At 42.4% G+C, this 21636-nt stretch overlaps 1 protein-coding gene across 14 annotated transcripts in view; it reads right to left on the reverse strand.

Moving 5' to 3' along the window:
• The window catches only part of ANKS1B (ankyrin repeat and sterile alpha motif domain containing 1B), a 1053015-nt gene extending 1034756 nt beyond the window's left edge, over nucleotides 1-18259 (reverse strand). For 7 of the 14 annotated variants that reach the window (XM_025439285.3, XM_025439284.3, XM_035699326.2 and 4 more), the window contains exon 1: nucleotides 18071-18257. In XM_025439285.3, the coding sequence (XP_025295070.1) occupies nucleotides 18071-18204 (134 nt within the window). In that variant the 5' untranslated portion in view covers nucleotides 18205-18257. Of the gene's footprint in view, nucleotides 1-18070 lie in introns of all 14 variants that reach the window. The other 7 variants (XR_007402223.1, XM_025439282.3, XM_025439277.3 and 4 more) reach the window with 3 other exon arrangements.
• Between the last annotated feature and the right edge of the window lie 3377 nt (nucleotides 18260-21636).

Raw genomic sequence — 21636 nt, forward strand, 5'->3', positions numbered from 1 at the left:
GCATTGCACTGTTTTAGGTATAGAGGGATAAATGAATATTGTTAAGTGTGGAGCCATTCCAAGGGAATGATGGTGATGGTGGTGATGGTGAAGGTGATGGAGATGGAGATGATGGTGATAGTGGTGATGATGGTGGTGATGGTTGTGATGATAGTGGTGATGATGGTAATGGTGATGGAGATGGTGATGGTGATGGTGATGGTGGTGATGGTGGTGATGGAGATGGTGATGAGCATCAGTAACCATCCTTCTGCTAGTGCTGTACTGACCGTCACTAAGTGCTCCAGACATCTACCTTTTCCCCTCCACATGTACCCCTTATGTCCTATAGGTCAATAAGGATAATTCTGATCCTATAGGCCTATCTACTCTGTTGCAAAATGGTAACCAAAGGTCTTCTAAATGGGATCCTCACTAATCTAAAATAAATATGTATTTTTATTTATTTTTTAAAAATATTTTATTTATTTATTCATGAGAGAGAGGCAGAGACACAGGCAGAGGGAGAAGCAGGCTCCATGCAGGGAGCCCAACATGGGACTCGATCCCGGGTCTCCAGGATCACGTCCTGGGCCGAAGGCAGCGCTAAACCACTGAGCCACCCAGGCTGCCCTGTAATTTTTTTTTTTAATGTAATGGTAGGAGTCTGGACAATGCCCAAAGCCAATAGCCAGGGAAAATAAGAGTACAGGGATTCATCTTGAGTGACTTTATTACTGGAAACTCCCTGGCAGTTGTAACATTGCTACCAACGCCACTGTCACCCTGGATAAGGTGCCCAGTGGCATCACAGAGTATTCTGGCTCTTTGAAGAAGTATGGGAAGCAGGACAGAGAAGAAGTAAGCAAGGCAAATTGAAGAAACAAACGTCTGGTTGGGGTGTATTCTCTCAAGAAGTCCACAAAATAGGGTAATAAAATATTCTCCATATGCCCCTTTTCTGAGATTTTGTTCCCATTCCCCCCAATCATGAGGTTAAGCCCAAAGAGATGCAACAGCTCCAATTTATGCTACATGACCCTGTCCCCCTGGATCCCTGCCACCTTGACTTCTGGTCTTTCCAATTCCTGGCAGTTCAACTTTTCCTTAAGAGAGAGAGAGAGAGAGAATGTGTCTAGTCCTATAAAACCCCCACTTCCATGTAAAGAGTAAGCAAGCAAGACTTCAGAGAAAGGTCACATCCAACAAGGATCTTCCACCACTCCTTTCTTCAACTCCTTTCCTGCACAGAAACAACACATGGATTACACTGCTGAGAAAGTAGTATCTGCCAATTCAAGAGTTTTGAAAGGACTGAAGGAATAGGAACGGGAAGGACAGATCCTCATTGTTCTCCCAACGAATGTCACAAACCTCAAAGCGTAAACCCAAGGATTTCTTAAAAATAGAAAGCCAAGAGACCAAAAGAAATACTGTGAAAATGTCACAGGTTATTAGAGGTGCTGCCAATGATGAGAAGAGGTTAAGAGGGTGGAAAAAAAAAGTTAAGAAGGTGGGGAAAAAAGAACAGTAAGAAACATCATCTCTTCAGATTCTCAGATGTTATCTTGCACATTAAGTATGTTATTTAAATCCAGGCTTCCTTCTTAGGTAGTAAAACCAAAATTCTGATCATCATTCCACTGAGTTCATCTTTCCAGACCTAGAAAAGGACAGGAGCAGCTGATAATACTGCCTGCTGCTTATTTTCTCTTGAATTTCACATGAGAGACCGAATGGTATAGTACAGTATAGAATATAACTGCAAGGAATTATTCTGCAATGTTCCCAAACTATTTTTTTTGACTTTTTGCAAATAAGGAGGGTATCAGTCAACCATATCAAATGCCTATTAACAAGCTACCTGGAAATTTCTTTGCTCCAACTTACTTCTAGCAATCATGGATTCTTGGCAGTAATTCACAGTCTGGGAAATCCCCAGTATGAACTACTTATTGCCCTGGTTCATTTGGAGCAACAACCATTTTATTACAAGACCTGTGCAGATTTACCACATTTTAAAATACAGTTGGTCAATTTCTTATGTTTTTATGACATCCTAAAATAACAGTGGGACTATCATATAACAAGAAAGACCTACTTGCTGAAATCCTTATTTCTATCAAATTCTGCAAACTCAACTTCTTTGGTGAATGACAGTTCTTATCTCAGTGCTTTTATATAACTCTTTTTCTTTCTGCATTATCATCATCTTACTAAAATTCTTGAGAATGCACTTCGAGGACAATTATGATACTTTCAGCTAAACAGAGCAAAAAATATATAAAGATTTTTCTCTCTCTCAATCTGCAGGCCTACTACATATCCATAACAATATACACGAAAGAAAAAGCTCATTTAAAAATGCAAAGTGCTGACCAATCTATCAAACTATCATCATCTCTCCTCCAAAACACAGGAAGAAATAGAGACCAGAAGAACTGCCACACAGTACACAGGCTTTGGTGATGATTTCCACCTTAGCTAGAATTCTTAATTGCCCAAAACTCAATTTTCTTCCAACACAAGGACATAGGTATTGCTGAGATTTTTTTTATCATCATCATCATCATCACAGATAAAAAGAAGAGCATTAGGTTACTCTCTTCTTCCACTTCCTCTTCCACTCTCTTTCCTCTTTTCCTTCCTCATATTTTCCCTCTCTTCCTGAACAATTCAGTCTGTAAAGCCATTAAGAAGGACAGGGAGAGGGATCCCAGGGTGGCTCAGCGGTTTGGTGCCTGCCTTTGGCCCAGGGTGTGATCCTGGAGACCTGGGATCGGGTCCCACATCAGGCTCCCGGCATGGAGCCTGCTTCTCCCTCGTGCCTGTGTCTCTGCCCCTCTCTCTCTCTCTCTCTCTCTCTCACTCTCTCTCTTCATGAATGAATAAATAAATTTTAAACAATTTTAAAAAGGGCAGGGAGAAATGATCATCCACACCAGAGGCAAGAGGGAGGCTGCAGGGGCCTGCAGTAAAGTCGTTGGGAGCCCAAGCCCAGGGAAGAGACAGTCCTACTGGGGGCAGCAGAGAATGGGGTGTCAGAGCCAGCAAGATGGAAAGGGCGTCCCGATAGAGGGCTGAACGATGTGAGAGGGTGTAAAGGGTATCCACAAGGTAATGGCAGACGAGCACATCCAGACACAGAATGTCAAGAGTCCAAACACAGTGAAGAGGGAATCACATGCAAGGGTGAGCCAGTTTGCGGGATTAGATGCCAAGCAGGGTAAGAAGGGTCTCCCTCAGTAGATTTGGACTGGCATAGAGAGTCAGAGACTATAAACTGCAAGAGGGTATCAGTGGAGATCAGGCCAAGGTGGGTGTCAGAGCCTGAGCTGGGTCACAAAGACTCAGCCTCAGGGCACCGAATGGCAGCACAGGGAAGACTGGTTACGTATACTGGGGAACTTACCAAATACATCTATGTACCAAAGAGACCAGAAGCCACGTTTTTCACAACTGGAGCAAGAAGTTACCAATCTAGGAAGGAAGAAACCAAAACGAATCCTGCCTGTGAGGCTGGACTAGAGTTACATATGTCACTGGAAGCCCATAATTTTCAATAAATATAGGTACGTATAGATGTAAACGTGTGTACTTCTGTATGTGAATATTTTTTCCCCACTAATGACCATACTTAGTATCTAAATCCTAGCATCTTAACTTACTATTTTCCAATAAAAGGAACTAGGGCTTCCCAGAGAAATGGCTGATCCAGAACTGAGGCAAAGAAAGATGAGTCCTAGAACATCTTATGATGCCAAAAATCAAGGAAATACTCAAAGAATGACTCAGAAAAACCAGCCCTAAAGGATTTATACTGGCTAGGTCTGGGATGATTTAAACAATAAAAACTAATAATGACAGTAATACACTAAAACCTACCCAATAAAATAGCAAACCATGAGTCCACACTTATTTAAATAAAGTTTGATGAAGAATAGGATAGTCACATAATTTAAATACACCTCCCAACAAAACAGCTTTTACAAAGGGTTTTCCCTTTGGAATAATGGTCTATATAGAAGCCTGACGCACACCATCAGAAACAAGTGATTAAAGTGAACATTATGAGCAAAAGAAAACAAACCAAAATCACATGCACTTGATAGGATGCAACAAAAAGAACACAGCATCCCACAGCATCCTTCTGTGATATTCCTGCCAAAGACAAGCACAATGTGAATCATAAGAAAACACTAGACAAACCCAAATTGAGGGACACTTTGCAAAATAACTAGCCTGTCGTCTTCAAAAAGTATCAAGATCCTAAAAGTCAAGGAAAGACTGAGAAACACTCCCACACGGAAGGACATTAAGGAGGTGTTGAAAATCAAGTGTGTTGATTTTCAATCAAATCAATCAAAATGTGTTGAATTTTGAACTGGATTCCAATGAACCACATTATTGGGACAATGGCCAAAACCTGAATGGGATCTAATGGTGGTAATGTAGCAAGACTAACTTCCTGATTTCAGTAGCTGTATTGTGGCTGTTTAGGGAAATATCCTTTTTTTAAGACATACAAATTAAAGTATCCTGAGGTGATAGGGCATCAGGTTGGCAGCTTACTGTCACATGGTTCAAAGAAAAAAAAATTTTATCTGAACTAAACTTCTGGTTTTTCCACAAGTATGTGATTATTTCAAAATCAAAATTATTTAAAAAAAAAAAGTTCTAGCTCCCACCATTAAAGAATTACTTACACCTGACCCATGGTCAGATTCAGGTCATATATTGATATATAAAAGGAAAATGGGAGTCAAACATTGATCCCGGACTGACCAAAAGAAAAAGCTGAATTTGTGAGCTTTTATACCCCATGAAATTAGCAACTAGACTCTATGAAATTAGTTAGCTATCATCTCACATGTGTAACTTCTGTAAATTGCCTAAAGGGGAGAATCTATTTTCTACACTCCAAAGCACCATCACCATGCTGAATATATAATATATATCCTCAAAATATTTGTTAGGTAATAATGTTTTTAAAAGCAGGATAAAGAAAATATCAATGATTAGCGTATTAGGAAACCATTAACCTGGATTACAGCACAGCATGCAAAACTGCAGCAGAACACAACCTCTTTCCACTCAGACTAGCTTTGTGAGAAACGTAGAAGATAACAAACTCAATGCTAAATACCTGGTGACCAGTACTACTCCTAAAAGTAGGCAGAAAAAAGTAATCACTGTCTCTGGGATCAGGGGAAGAGTGGGCAAATACATTACCCCAGCTGCCTTTCTTGGTGCCTACACGACTAAAGATTTAACTTAAAGACAATGTACCTAAAGAAGTTACCTATTAAAATGCAAATATCCCATAGTTCACACTAAATAAGGATACTCGTGAGATTCCTACAATTATTCCTTGCACAGCCATAATGTCTCAGTATTAACAACAGAAACAAAAACACACATTTTGAGTCCCTCCTATGGGACAGGCCCTGTGCTAGTATTTTATACAAATTCCCTTTAATCCTTACAACTCCACAACATAGAGCATATCATCCATTTTCACTTCTAAATCAGGGGACTGAAGTCCAGAGAAATTAAATAACTTGCCATGGGCCAAAGATCTGTTCAATGGCCAAGTTTTCGTTCAAACTCAAGACTCTAACTATTTCCATTACACTGTGTGGCTTCCTCCTGCCGCGCTAGTTACTGTTCCTGAAAATAGAGAGCTATGGCACGAGGAAGTAAGACGCAATTTAGGAAACTTTACAGGATAAAACTGAATGAGAATTCTGAGTTTCAGGTTAAAAAAAGAGAGAGAGAGACAAAAAAAATGTCTCAGAACAAGAAAGGAACAAAGGCTTTTAGCAAAGGGACAGAGGAGAACAAAAACGGAATGAGGAGGTCCTAAGGACAAACTGCCTGGTTGCCTGGCTCTTCTGTGAAGCCTAACACAAGATCTGATGAGATCCTCAAGTTAATAATGAACTCAGTTAAAACTAAGAGCTCAGATTTATTGGCTTGAACAGATGAATCAAAAGTTGAACGAAATTAAATGAAAACTATAGTAAATATTGTATTTTCCTCCTTTGCAGAAGAGGGAAGAAATGAAGACCTGGCATGTATGGCGAAGTTACTAAACTATCTTTGAAGACAACAGGAGTTAAATACCATTAAGCACCCAAGAAATTCTGGATAAACCAGTTCCACCCTACCAGTTCCACCCTGTCTTGATGTAAAAATGATGACTGACAAGAAATACTCTAAAACATCCTAAGCTATTTTAACATCCTAAGCTATTTTATCCAGGGATGCCCAGGTGGCTCAGTGGTTGAGCATCTGCCTTCAGCTCAGGGTGTGACCCCAGGGTCCCAGGACCAAGTCCCACATCGGGCTCCCTGCATGGAGCCTGCTTCTCCCTCTGCCCATGTCTCTGCCTCTCTCTCTTGGTGTCTCATGAATAAATAAATAAAATCTTAAAAAAAAAAAGTCCAGTTTATCACTCATGTGCTAGCAAGAAACAAATGTAAACAAAATGCTGCCTATAATGTGAGACTATATGATGAGCACAAACAGAAATAACTGAAAATTATGTAGGAACTGAAATATACATTACTATGTGATTTTGTAGAAAATGTAACTTCTATTTACATACTGGAAACACATTGGTATTCTTATTATTTTAACCCAGGATAAACACTGATCTCCATGGAACAAGAAGCAATATGGCACAATAACAAGATATTTGGGGATCCGAAAGGCCTGAATTTTAATCTTGATTCTGTCCCTTACTAGCTTTGTAACTTTGGGCAAGGTAGTCAATTCTTCTACTCTTTTACCCCACGTGTAAATAAGGGGCTAATAATAAATACCTTTCAGGATTGTTATGAAGACTGGATATAAAGCACATAAAGTGAGGAGTATAATGTTTGGGACACTAATAACACTAGCAATTCCACTTCCAGAAATATATCCTAGGAATGTAATTTATGAAAAAGGTGGTTTGTATGATAATGTTCATCCTAACACTACTTTACTACTTATAATAATAAATTATTAATAATTTTAATAAATAAACATCCAAGTATCTAGATTAAAAGAATATTTAAGTGAAGGTATGTACACCAGATCAGTGGTTCTCACACTTTAGCATACATAACAATTACCTAGGGAAGCTTATGAAATGCAGATTCCCAAAATTTTTACTCAGAAATTCTAACCCAATAGGTCCAAGGGGAGACCAGGAAATTTCCATGTTTAACAAACAACCATAGGGTTGGTTCTGAAATAGGAGGTCTATGAAAATTCTGCATTAAATGGGATTTTTTTTAAGATTTTATTATTTGAGAGAGAGGGAGAGAGAGCAGAGTGAGAAAGTGAGAGAGCACAGGGGTGGGGGCAGAGGGAGAGGGACAAACAGACTTCCTGCTGAGCAGGGAGCCCAAGGTGGGGCTTCCATCCCAGGACCCTGAGATCATAACCTGAGCCGAAGGCAGATGCTTTAACCAACTGAGCCACTTAGGCTCCTCTAAATGGGATATTTTAATGATGCCATTAAAAATATGATTATGAAGACTCTGTAATAAAACATAACTCTGTTTATGATATACTATTAAGTGGAAAATTCAGGATTCAAAATGTATGCTTTATCTAGTAACAACTATTACCAAACATAGGAACAAATGGGTCTTAGCAATAGCATTAGGGGTGATTTTTTTTTCATCTTTTACCTAATTATTTGAAACAGAGTCATGTTATCATCACAAATAAATAAGTCACTTACCAAAGGGGAAAAAAAAGTCAATGGATCACCATGCCCTTCAGGATTAAGTTAAAACTCCTTAGGGCAGCACACAAATCCTTCAATCTCCAGACTTAGCTTCTTACCCACACTCTATACCAAACTACTTACAATACTCCAAATTATATCCTATATTTTCACATACTATTATTGAATACATTATTCCGTCTCCAGAAAAGCCCTCCCCTCTGAAACTCAGCCTGGCAGGTGGCTCCAATGGTTAAGCGTCTGCCTTCAATTCAGGTCATCATCTCCAAGTCCTGGGACTGAGCCCACCTTGGGTTCTCAGCTCAGTGAGGTGGTCTGCTTGTCCCGCTCCCCCTATTTGCGCTCTCTCCACCCCCCCACCAAATGAATAGATAAAATATTTTTTAAAAAGACTCAGTCTGGCAAACTCCCATTCATTCAACAAGATTCATGAATCACCTCTTCTCTCAAGTGTCCCTTGATGACTCCTCCCAGAGAGAATTAAGTGAGCCTCCTTCTTGCTCTTTGCATTCTTGACGCATTGCTTGGTGCTTCCATTACAGCAAACACCACCCTATACTTTAACTCTGTGTAGACATAACTGTTCCATTATTCTACAGATACTTAGGGTCAGGCAGAGATGATCTCGCTCAATTCTGGAATCCACGAGGCACTTGATAAATATTTGTGAAAATAATGAGAGATCACTCTTTTGTTATCAGCTCCCTCTGAAATCCTGACTGACTTGCTGGTTAGTTGGAAAGGACTTGGTTTATTGATTAATAAGACTTGCTCTAAATATACCCTAATAGATAGCGTAAAACATACTACTGAAAAAAAATTGTACGAATACTTTAACCATTACTCATAATTCTTCACCTTCTCTGACTATGTCTTCAAAGCTTCTATCAGACTTCAGAATGACAGATCACTCTGGAGAGCAAATAAATAAACAGAGCAAATAAACAGGAAGCAACTCTGTCCCAAGATACCTGCTGCTGGCATTCACCATGCCAAGGAATGTCTCTGCATAATTCCTACTGCTTCTCCCAAACATTCCCACTCACTCTCATGTCCCACACTAACAGTAAAATAGCTATACAAAACAGGGATAATTCCATAAGTAAATATAGCAGTTTTTTATAGAACAGCCAAAAATTAAGATGCTATATTTACTATATTTTTAGGATACATAAAACATGCAAAATACAGATTAGTAATGAGAGGTACCCACTAAGGACTCAAAGTGGCTAAACAGTAATTTGGGCAAAAAGAAAAAAGAAAACTTTAATGTGGAAGAATGAAATTGAGATCCAGGGGTCACAACTTCAAACACCTTCCCTGTACAGTGCAACATACAGTTGTGGAATAACCTAGATACTGAAGTCTTAAATAACAGGAAAATGTGTTTAAAAGAATTTGATTCTCAAACCACATTAGTTGTCAAACCTCTTATATAATTCTATTCCATAGCCTTGTCACCTGTGATTATATAATAAATACGTACATCTAAAGAATACCTTCTGGAAATAGGCAAACAACATACACCACAAGCTGATATGTAAGATGTGTGTTAATATAATAGATATCAATAAAAAGTTGTAGAGACTAAATAAATAGCAAAAAGAAAACGCGGGAAGCCCTGGTGGCTCAGCAGTTTAGCGCTGTCTTCAGCCCAGGGTGTGATCCCGGAGACCCAGGATTGAGTCCAACGTCAGGCTCCCTGCATGGAGCCTGCTTCCCTCTGCCTATGTCTCTGCCTCTGTGTGTGTGTGTGTGTGTGTGTGTGTGTGTGTGTGTGTGTCATGAATAAATAAATAAAATCTTTAAAAAAGAAAGAAAGAAAGAAAACGCTTTCCCAGTACCAGCCCTATGCTATCCCATTTCTCATGTCTTCAGTCAAGTGCCTTTCTCTTTCTACAGCATCAACCTTATAATAAGGAAGAATAAATGACCACCTTTAACCAACCTCTCTTGGAAATCTGGCAAAATTCATTCCATCAGCTCTGCTAACAAGAGCTCCAAAGTGTTACTATTTGTGCCTAAAGTTTTGTTTCCTCTTTAAATGAAAATATTACAATAGTTTTCCTTGCTAAAAGCCTCTCCCAATCAATCATACTTCAACTCCCACAAATAGTGTTTGGAGGGGCCTCTAGGTGGATCAGTGGTCAAGCATCTGCCTTTGGCTCAGGTCATGATCCCAGATTCTGGGGATGGATCCCACATCGGGCTCCCCTCAGGGAGCCTGCTTCTCCCTCCGCCTGTGTCTCTGCCTCTGTCTCTGTGTGTCTTTCATGAGTACACAAATAAAATCTTTAAAAATATATATATAGTGTTTGGAGACAGGATAAAGTCAGGTGAGATACAAGCGCCCCAAGTCCATGATGATAGAGGAGAAATTAACACGGGGGTGGGCAGGTAACGAGACACAAGGAGGGCAAACTCCGTAACTCCTTCATTTTAAAGACCCAGTACATGTTCTTAACCTGTGTCTCACTACACAGTCCATCCCGATACTACTCCTCACACAAAATCAGTTTCCCCCTAGGAGGGGGGCAATGGGCACAAACACTAGAGCCACAGTGAACTTGTAGTAACAAAAATGGAGAAAAGGCTTTCTTTGGAGAAGAGATTTGGGCAGGAAGGGTAAAAGGAAATGTGGTGTGGGGAACAGAAGTATGAAGCAGGCTGCAAGTCGCACGGGTGGCTGCTGATGCCCACCTCTAGTAGTCAAGCTTTGATTCATTCTGATCAAAGAATGGTGACGCATCTACGCCAACTGTCTCAGGTCAGTTAACTAGAAGTAATTAACCACTTTAAGGAAAGCTGCTCTCACAACTGCACCCCAGCCCCAAGGAACTGGACAGCACAACCAGGGCGGAGCTCCATTTCCCCGCAGTTCCGTGAGGGCGCGCTGGTAAACACGGGAGCCCCGACTCTAAGACGTGCATTCGGAGACGAGCCCTCTCCGGAGCCTGGAGAAGAACCTCATTCACCCTGCGACCACGTACTGCGGTCGGCCCCACACGTCACACACACTTCACGCGGTACCCAGGTGTGGTCCACACGCAGAACCCACTTCTGTCCCACCAACGCAAAGGAAGACAACCGGACTCCAGCAAGAACTCCTAGATGTGTGTCACGCGGGCAAGGGCACCAAGCCCTCGGCTGGCACACGGCGCACCTGATCGTGTCACCACACACGTGAGAAGGAAGCGGAACTCACATGAGTCTTTGGTGTGAACTCCTGCTTTCTTTTTATAAATTACTCTATGATGAAAAATCAAAACTCAAGCTATTTTAATTAACAAAAGCTATGCGGCAATATGTTCACACTAAGCCCGGGCACACTCAGATGCCTGCAATGCCAAATGCCTTCAGGCCCCGCGACTGAAAGTGGTCTCCTAACCCTTGACTCGAGGGACAGCTTCCATTTCTAGTCAAACACTCAGGATGAATGTTCTCCAACAGGCGCCTCGGAAGAACTTCCCAAAATTAACATCAAACCCATAAGTAGTCATTCTGGTATATGACTGAGGAAACCAAACTGCCCCCCAAACCTCCAGGTGAGCCAGCTGCAGGGGACAGGGGCACCCCCCCAGGTGAGCAGGCTGCAGGGGACAGGGGCACCCCCCCCCAGGTGAGCAGGCTGCTGGGGGCATTGGAGGAAACCCCTGAGAAGCGCGAGGCACCAGGCAAAGTAAGGACTGGCAGGGTGACGGGGTGAGCAGCAGTCGCAGGCCAGCTGTCCTACCTCCCTGCCTCACGTCAGGCTTACTGCTCTGAAGATGAAGCCAGAACACCCAGCTTAGTGGGGAAGGAGGCCAGAAGCAAAATCCCGTTGTCCCCCCACCAAGTCCCGCAGCTGGCACGGCTCACCCCACCCCCGCAGGCACCGCTCCCCCACACACACAGGCACAGCTCCCTGAACACAATGCTGCAATCACCGCTTCCAACATCATCTCTATCTAAAATAGATAACCCACTTGCAACTTGACTATTTTTATAGATACGTTTTTCATTCGATTTGACAGCTCTGTTTGTGATTTATTCCATTTAACCGGTTTCCCTGAAAGTGAGCACCTTACCAGAGTCCCAGTGACCACAATTGCCCAAATTGTGAGAATGACAACTCTTACCTCCCTGTACCCAAAACCTGATGAACTGAATTTTGAATCTGAAAAATTTGTGAACTCTCTGGTTCATATGTCTTTGGTGACCAGACACGATTTTCCTCTACTTTTTACCAATTTACTTTTTCACATGGGGGGGGGGGGGGCGGTGAGAAACCAGATTCTTCATATTCAACAAGAGTTTACTAAATGTACTTTACATAGTAAGTAATCCTTTGAGTCATTAAGAAAAATCAAGTAAATTTGAGACATTGAACTTTTTGTTGCTTTGTTAAAATATAAATAGTTCTTAACCTAGACTCTCTAGGAAAGAAATAATTTAATATACATTCAAATAGCAATTTTTCTTTGTTTAGATTAAAAGGTGGTTGTATCAAAGGAAGAGGCCTTAAAAGGTTTTGCAGCTGCCTCATGAAAGATGTTAAATTAAATGAGACTTCACCTATAATATGCAGGGAGGAAAGGAGGGAGGTAATTCCATTTGGGTACTCTGAGGAGCTCAGATTTCTTTAAAGACCAAAGGGTTGGATGAGAAAGAGGAATAACTAAAAACAGGAAGGTATTTACCTGGGAAAATATTAATGTCCCTTTTAACTAAGCTGGGGAAAAAAAAAAAACAAAAGAAGAAGAGAGGTATAAAAAGTTCGCTTCTATAACAGATAATGTAACCTTAAACTTTGAGGCCACAAGAGAATTTCCCATGACATCTAACAATGCCAAGAATCTGATTCTTCCCAACTTGTATTTTGCTTCTGTCATCCCTAGTGAGAATTATCTTCAAACCAGAAAGTACAAACAAATGATGCTGGGAGATTACTGAAATTTCACACAGACAGAAGTCACAACAGACACTTCAGATGAGTTTGGGTATTCAGACCCAGAAGAACTGGGTACAAGCGGGAAAAAGGGATTTGCATTGGTACTAGGGTATCATCAGTGCTTCACTACTGCAAACAAGCTGTAAGAAAGTAGCCTGATTTGGGTGGAATTTATAGACTCAATGCCAGAAATAGATCAAAGGAATGCCATAAACAGGACACAGCATGCATTCAGAAGGGCAACAGATAAAGTACCTCATAATATTCTCACAGGTGTATCAGATGTGGCTGGATGAGACTTCTAAGCAACTCCAATGCCATGTATAAAGTTTGCTCCTTTTAAATTTATAGGAAGCTAAAGAAGGGTTCTTTAGGGATGTATCACCATGTCTCAAATTCAAATTATAGAAAATATGCTTATTAAATCTACAGATGATGCAGAAAAGAAAAGTTAATACTCTGGAAGATAGACCCAAGAGTCAAAAATATCTAGACAGATTATAAATATAGGCTAAAACAAGGAAGGTTAAATGTAATAGTAATAATTTAAGTTCAATCAACACTTTTACAAGTATGAGGTGGGGGCAGCCTGGGTGGCTCAACAGTCTAGCGCCACCTTCAGCCCCAAGCCTGATCCTGGAGTCCCAGAATCCAGTCCCACGTCGGGCTCCCTGCATGGAGCCTGCTTCTTCCTCTGCCTGTGTCTCTGCCTCTCTCTCTCTCTCTCTCTGTGTCTCTCATGAATAAATAAATAACATCTTAAAAAAAAAAAAAGTATGATAGCGGAACGACTGCATCACAGGTCTTTGAAAAAAATACTTGGAAACTTTGAGTGTCTGCTCAATGTGAGCCAATGTCATTCTCCACCTCAGTAAAACTGACCTGTATTAAGGTAGGTCTTAGATCAATAATAAAGAGGTAATAATTTCATTGTGTCATGTTTTAAGTAGCTGCTATTTTGATTACAAAATACATGTTCATTTTAGAATACTGAAAAATGTAGGTAAACAAAAAAAATAGTAATAATAATAATAAAGATCACCCCCAATTCTACCAAAGATGAATACTACTTTTAACATGTTGATGTTATCTTTTTTATTTTAAGATTTTATTTATTTATTCATGAGAGAGAGAGAGAGAGAGAGAGGCAGAGACACAGGCAGAGGGAGGAGCAGGCTCCATGCAGGAAGCCTGATGTGGGACTAGATCCCGGCTTTCCGGGATCCCGCCCTGGGCTGAAGGCAGCGCTAAACTGCTGAGCCACCGGGGCTGACCAACATGTTGATGTTATCATTCCAGACTTCATCACTTTTTCTTAAAAACAACCAACCAAACCCAGGATCATAGTACAAATGCTATTTTGTAACCTGTTTTTGTTTTTTTTTTTTTAATTCAACGGTGTATCAAGTCCCAGTATATTTACACTGGTCAACTGATATTTAGTGCATTTTGTTCATTTCTGCTCACCACCTTTAAGAGAGTCATTGCAAAATTTGAGAATATGCAAAGAAGGAAAAAAGAGAATAGTGAAAAGTATGAAAACATAACTTCACCTACACTCCATTGCCAACTAGTACCAAGTGCTGGAAATTACAGGGAGGGGGATTTCAACTCAATAAAAGGATAATTTTTTTTTAATAATTAGAGCTGTCAAAAAGAAACAGAATGGACCTATTTATTTAAGGGTTTTACAGGGCTAAGACAACTAACTGGTAAGGAACGCTACAAGTAATTCCTCTAGGTCAGAAGTTGAATAAAAGGTCCCATTTTATTTAAACATTCTATATTTTTTTTAAAGATTTATTTGTTTATTCACGGGAGACACACCGAAAGAGGCAGAGACACAGACAGAGGGAGAGAAGTAGGCTTCAAGCAGGGAGCCCGATGCGGGACTCAATCCCAGAACCCCGGGATCACACCCTGAGCCAAAGGCTGGCGCTCAACCTCTGAGCCACCCAGGCTCAGAATTACCCAATCATTCTGTAATTCTAATGGAAATTTTACTAAATAAATTTATTCCATGTCCAATATGGAACAAATCTTTAGTAAACAAGATCTTAGAAAATAGAGTCAAGTACTCTACATGAGAAATAATAACACTAATGAAACACCGATATCCTAAATGCTTTGCATTCATTTCTTTCTATTTCACTTAATTCTTACAACTCTCTATGATACGTGCTATTACTATTCCCATTTTATAGAAGTGGACAGTGAGGCTTAGAGATTTTTATATTTATTCAAGGTCTTTCTTACCTATGCAGTGTCACCCAAGCATACCTAATTCCCCATCATATAGCTACTGCTCACTTAGTAGGTCATCAAAAGCACCTTCAGAAAAGTTCTTATCTAGTGATCCCTCAAAGGGCAGTCATAAGATTTATTTTGTAATTAGGAAAAAAATAAGTTTTTTAAAAAGATTTTATTTATTTATTCATGAGAGACACAGAGAGAGAGAGAGAGAGAGAGAAGCAGAGACACAGGCAGAGGGAGAAGCAGGCTCCATGCAGGGAGCCCAATGTGGGACTCTATCCTGGGACTCCAGGATCACACCCTGAGCTGAAGGCAGCCACTCAACCACTGAGCCACCCAGGCATCCCAAAATTAAGCTTTTTTAAAAACAAATTATTCATAGCAAAAAAAAGTTCAGATTAGACTCAGCCATCTAAAACTTTCGTGAATCAGATTTGATGAATAAGACTTAGGATGTGGGAAAGCAAATTTAAATTACAGAACTTCACATCTTTACCATTACTAATTTTTCTTTTTTTTACCATTACTAATTAAGTGACCTTGGGCAAGTCCTTAATCTCTCTGACTCTTCAGTCCTTCAGCTGTGAACTGAGGCTCAGCTACGTAATGGCTGATATAAGAATTAAATGAGATGGTATACATAAGCATTTAGCACAGATCTGCCCCTAGTATAATTACACAAGTAATAAAGGCAGGGGGTAGGTAGTGCCAAACCCATTCTGCAATTAATTCCAAAATATTTAAGAATGTCTTCATGTCATTATGTTTAAAGTGGAAGGGGCCACATTTTCCATCATCCTGTAAATAAATTTCTGAGGACAATCATTTGTGAAATAAAGTTACAACTAAATTAACATGCCTTCTTAGAAATTTCATTTTATGCAAAGGATCACCGAAGGAATACAATTTTAACCCTCACTGTCTTCAAAGACATTGTTTATTCAGTATGAGACAGATTCAAGTTTAAGGTTTTGATTTTGATTTTTACAACTTGGTTCAAACTACTCTAATGAACACATGTTTTTTTTAGCTTTGTTTTCTAGGCACATCCCTGTTACAGAGCTACCACTCTTACCTCTGACAAAAACCAGCAAAAGGGAAAACCTCCTATTCAAGAAATACATTGTGGGTCACAATCTTGAAATTTTATCTTAATTTTATTCCTAAAATTTGCCATCTATTCTTTTTTTAAATGGCACAACTGAGAAAGTTTTAAAAAGATGTTTACCAGGGATGCCTGGGCGGCTCAGCGGTTGAGTGCCTGCCTTTGGCCCAGGGTGTGATCCTGGAGACTCGGGATGGAGTCCCACATCAGGCTCCCTGTATAAGGCCTCCTTCTCCCTCTGCCTGTGTCTCTGCCTCTCTCCCTCTCTGTCTCTCTCTCTCTCTCTTTCTCTGTGTTACTCATGAATAAATAAATAAAACCTTTTTAAAAAATAAAAAATATTTACCTTTAAGTTCTATCATAAAGGTAGGATTTTTAAAGTACCCTTTATCTCAATAAAATTAACTGAAGTTCTCATTGTTCTCAAAGAATTCCTTAGTGTTTTTCCAAAGGAACTGATTATTTAGAAACCTCTTTCAGAATATAGGTTTCCAGCCATAACCATTCTTACAACTTGAATTAGTAAACACATTTATTTTACCTGCAACTTTAAACCATAACCAGATAAACTGTTTTTATACATATATATTACCTGTGACTAAGGGCATTTATTAGCGCTATCACCTGAAATGTGTCCACACTGCCAACTTGCATTTCAGAGTGAAAATCACTTAACAAGAGAGCACGCACAAGAGTCATCACCTCTAAGATCAACTAAAAAAAAAGGTCCCATGTTCTGATCTGAAGTGAATTGTCATTCCAATAAAATGTCCCTATTAACAAGGATAGACGATCACATATGAGATTTTTTTAAATTCCATCAACTATTTGCCAACTAAATTCATTTCACTGTAATACAGATGTTTTCATTTTCCCTATTAGCCAGTATGGTAATTAGCTGCATTGCCTGGCCACTACCACATATAAGAACTTGAGTAAAGAACACAATGTTATCATCCAGAAGTCTGTATTAAACACTTGTCAAGAGTAGCACAAAAAGAGTTTTTTAAAACCCAAGAAAATCACCTGGATTTTTTTTTTAATTTTTCCAAGTACAGTTGGGTTGCTTTAGAGATGTTTCAGGGTGAAGATATGAATGATGACTGACGCTTCCCAAAATATCCAGGTCAACGTGAATAACCATAATTTCATAAACTAAAAAGCCTTCCTTGCATCTAACGGATATTCTTCAGCCTTCTTCCCTCTCATTTAATTTGTCCATCAATTCAACTTTTAAGTTCACAGTTTTTCAAATATGCAAATCAACCCAGCTATTTCCCAGGTACTGCCTGCTGAATAAAGACCTTGACATTTTTTAAATGTCATCTTAGAAAGAGTATCCAAGCAATATTAGTCTCGCCCGCAACATCTTCACATGAAAAGGCCTCTACTACATTCCATATACACTCTCCCAATCCCGACCTGCCATCCTTCATCCTCCTAACCAAGTTTCACGCTGCTATGTCCAGGTAACTGGAAGTACGGCCAGGGCTGCCCAAGCTGCCTCATCAAGTTTTCACACACACCCTGTACTGGTGACATCTCATCAGAAGGTTCGCTCGCTTCATTTCGTGGGATCGTAACCCACAGCACGGCAAATGCCTTCTGCGAGGAGGTAGCAGCAACCAAAGGCTGTGGCTTTTTGCAGGGTAACTGCATGCACGCAACAGCTTCTCCACCAATTTCATTCAGATAAACAAAAAAAAAGGGGGGGGGGCGGGCTTGGCACGGCAAATACATAATAAATATTGATGAAAAGCGAGTGGAACACTGATTTCCCTCCCGTAACACTTGTGCATGTACAAGTTCTGCACCAGAGCTCAGAGAAAAGTAGCTACTGACGCATTGATGGAAGGCTATTTTCAAATTACTCAGAGAATCCAAGGCATCAATCCGACCGGGAGCCTCATGCCTCCTCTCCACACACACAGTCTGTTTTCCTGCCTAATTTAAGAATGAATCGCTGGCAGCCAGCAGGTGCAGTCACCGTGAGGAGGAGGACGGATGTGTCACAATGCAGAACGCGGCGTGCGATCCCGGGGCGGGTTGCCGTCCTTACCTTAGCAGATTAGACAGGGGCAAGGGTCCGGATCCGCCGCCCAGGATCCCTCCTTTCCTGCCAGACAGGAGTTTCTCCACCAGAGCCACATTTCCAGTGCGGGCGGCCTCCAGCAGCTCCTGGTCCTTCCCCATAGTGTCTCCCCGGCTCCCTGGCGGAGTCCGGCTCCCCCCGGGCCCTCCTCCCCGCCCACCCCCACTCCCCGGAACCCAGGGCCCTCCCCGCCCCACCCTAAAATACTGCGAGAGCGTCGGCACCAGGAGGTCCCCGCGGCCCCGGGCCGGGAACGCCGCGGTCCCTCGCGTCAGGGCGCAGCTCTGGCCGCGGGGCTCAGACCATGTGCGGGCCGGGGGGCTGGCCGGGCGGGGCGCCGCGGAGCCCCGGGTCCCCCAGGCCTGGTCGCCGCGGGCGGGGCGTAGGGGCGCTCCCGGGGAGCGCGCGGAGGCTGCCGCGGACGGAGGAGGTCGCAGGAAGAGGAGGCGGAGACAGCGCTCGCCGGAGCCTGAGCGCAGCCAACGAGCGCGGCGGCGGCGGCCCGCGCACCCTGGCGCCGCGGTGCGGGCTCTGCTCGGCTCCCGCGCCCGGCGGGCCCGGCGGCTGGGCGGCGGCGGAGGCGGCCCGCGGCGAGGAGGGCGGTGCGGGGGAGCGGCGGCGGGCGCGTGCCGGGGCGGGGGGTGGGGCGGCGGCGGCGGCGGCGGCGCAGGGGCAGGGCGGGCGGGGCGGCCCGAGGCCCGGCGCGCGTGGCGGCCGGCGTGCGGGGGGCGTGTGCGCGCGGGCAGGTGCGGCCGGCGGGGCGGGCCGGGGGCGGGGCGCCGGCGCGACGGGGTCTCGGGGTTCGGGGGCGGGGACCTCCTGCTCGGGAGAGCTCCGGAAGCTCGGGGAGGAGCCTCGGGGCCGGCGAGGCTGCGAGGGGCGCGTGCGGCCGGCCTTGCCTCGGGGCCGCTGCCCGCCGTGGGGCCGCTCCAGCGTCCCTCCACCGGCGCCCGTGCCAGCTGGGCCCCGGGGAGCTCCTGAGGTCTAAGGTCACCGGGCACGACGAGGCTCTAACCGAAAATTCCTCCGCGCTCACCCTGGGAAGACTATAGATGGACAGGGAGGGACTCGAGACCCACTCTTCCTTTGCAGCCGCACGGTCGGCGCATCACTGTGCGCGCGTGCCTTGGTTTGGGTCCATTCTCTCTCCTCTTGGCCGTGGTGGGGAACACGACTTTCTTTTCTTTTGAAACTTACCGTGACCCCTTCTGCTCTGCGTCGCGCTCGCCCTCGCCCTCGCCCTCGCCCTCGCCCTCGCCCTCGGAATGCACCGGAACCGTTAGCCTGTTCACAATGGATTGCCAGGAAAGAGGCACAACAGGCACTTTCCTCAGCCAGCCCGGGCACCTGCATGTTGCTAGAGTATATTCATTTCGGAAATGAAACAGTGGCTCCCAGGGTTGGTTAGATCACTCAGGACGCCGCACAGCAGGTGGCAGGACAGACCTGGGCCCCAGAACTGCCCCCCTGCAGAGCCCGCGCTCTCCGCAGTCCCCTTACTGCCCCCCCACGAAAAAGTCACCTAGGCCGGCAGGAATGATCACCGACATGGCATGGCCGAGTGGTCGCCCTGTGCCAGGCACGATGCCACACGCCCTCCGCATGTTCCATCGACCTTCCTAACAGTTCCCTGAGGCAGGTACGCATTTTATCCATATAGGTGAGCAAGCAGTGTTAGCCCAATATGCAGCTAGGAAGCAACCCAGCCAACACTCAAATCCAGAGCTGCCTGCTAGAGGCAGAGATTTTAAATAAATAATTGGGGAAAACTTCTGACACATTCGGAGGTAAAGAACTTATGTATTTTCTAATTTTTTATGGAATTCAATGTTCTGAGATTTCATTCGAATGGTTCAAAGTAGTGGGTCAGTTATGGTTGTTTACAGAAGGTTTACTGAAGGAAATGGATTTTGGGCTAGTGTGGCCTTTTGGTTTTGCTTTAGCATCTATTCCAGTAAGATATTTTATGTGCTAATATTATGATCCTTCACACAATGAGACTGGCAGACCAGTTAAAGAAACAAAGTAAGGAGCTATTGAATTCATTTTGAAAATGGTATACAGAACTCCTTTTCTTCCACTTTCCTGTTACCAGCCAAGCAAAACACATCTTGCTCAGAATAGACCATAAGCAGTCCATTAGAGCTGAAAAATCACTCTCAAATTTTAACAAGCAACATTTCATTGTGGGGATGGGAAGGCTAGTGAGTTAGTATCAAGAATCAACCCCCATTGGGAAAACCCTTAGTAATGAATGATTAACTCTAAGTAACTTAAGTAATGATTAACTTTTTTTTTTTTTACTTTTAAACTTCAGGGTTGATTTTAATGTATTATTTATGTGGCATCATGTATTTTAATTTTTAAATAATACTGGACTGGGACAGTTTTTTTTATTGCTTCTGCTTCCTCACAGAACCAGACTTACACTAATGTGTCCCAACTACCATCTACTGCTATACCATTACCATTTGTCCATTTCTCTAAACATGGTGCTAAGCTTCATTTGTGCTTCATCCCTAGAGAGAGGAAGAGGGTACTTCCAATTTCCCCATCTGCAGTATAACCTGAGTTGGGAAATACCGTTTTACAATCATTCTATTTTTTTTTTTAATATTACTTTCAAAGGCCTGTAGTAGGAGATTCCATGACCTACTATAGATTCCCATTGCAATGTTTAATGGCTGTACCCGTCAGGAAATTGCCCTTCACATCAGTATCACACAACGCTTCTCAACTTTCATTCTTAAAACTTTTTTTTAGAAGTCTTGTGTCAGTTCCACAGTTCCAGGCACTCTAGTGGTTTATTATATATTCAAAGTCAGTTTTTTTCAACTCTGAATGCCTTGTTTTTACTTACATCGTAGCTTCTTGTCAAAGAGGACAGAGGCTTGAATGCATGGAAACTAACATGCAAATTAAAAATGAAAACATTCTTCCAAAAATCTGAAGAGGCAAAAAAGAAATCCATATTTTTTAAACATCCAGGTTTCATCAAAATATTTTGCATCTGTGTCTAAGTGGAAAAAGCCAGAAAATCTTGGGAACCAATTAAACAGGCTACATCTCAGTTTGCACATATGTAAAATTAAAAAGTTGTATCTCATGGTCTCTAATGTCCTTTATCGTCCTAACATTCAATGCATATGATGAGACATGGACTAGTCCATTAAATTATATGCATAATTGAAGCTAGAAATCAATAAGGTGATAGATTTGAGGTCAATTTCTATTCTGTTTGTAATCACAAAAATAAAAATATACTATCCTCAAATTTTTTTATTGAAAATTTTCCCTTAAAAAAATCTTTCTTTACTGGAGCACCTGGGTGGCTCAGTCAGTTAAGAGTCTGCCTGCAGCTCAGGTCCTGATCCTGGGATCCTGGGATCGAGCCCCACATCGGGCTCCCTTCTCCCCATGCTGTTCCCCCTCACTTGTGCTTTCTGGCTCTCTCTCTCTCTGTCAATTAACTAAAATCTTTAAAAATAAAAAATATATATCTCTTTACTATTCTCAATGAACAGTATTGACAG

The sequence above is a fragment of the Canis lupus genome, chromosome 15, assembly GCF_003254725.2.
Source record: "Canis lupus dingo isolate Sandy chromosome 15, ASM325472v2, whole genome shotgun sequence".
NCBI classification, from domain to species: Eukaryota; Metazoa; Chordata; class Mammalia; order Carnivora; family Canidae; genus Canis; species Canis lupus.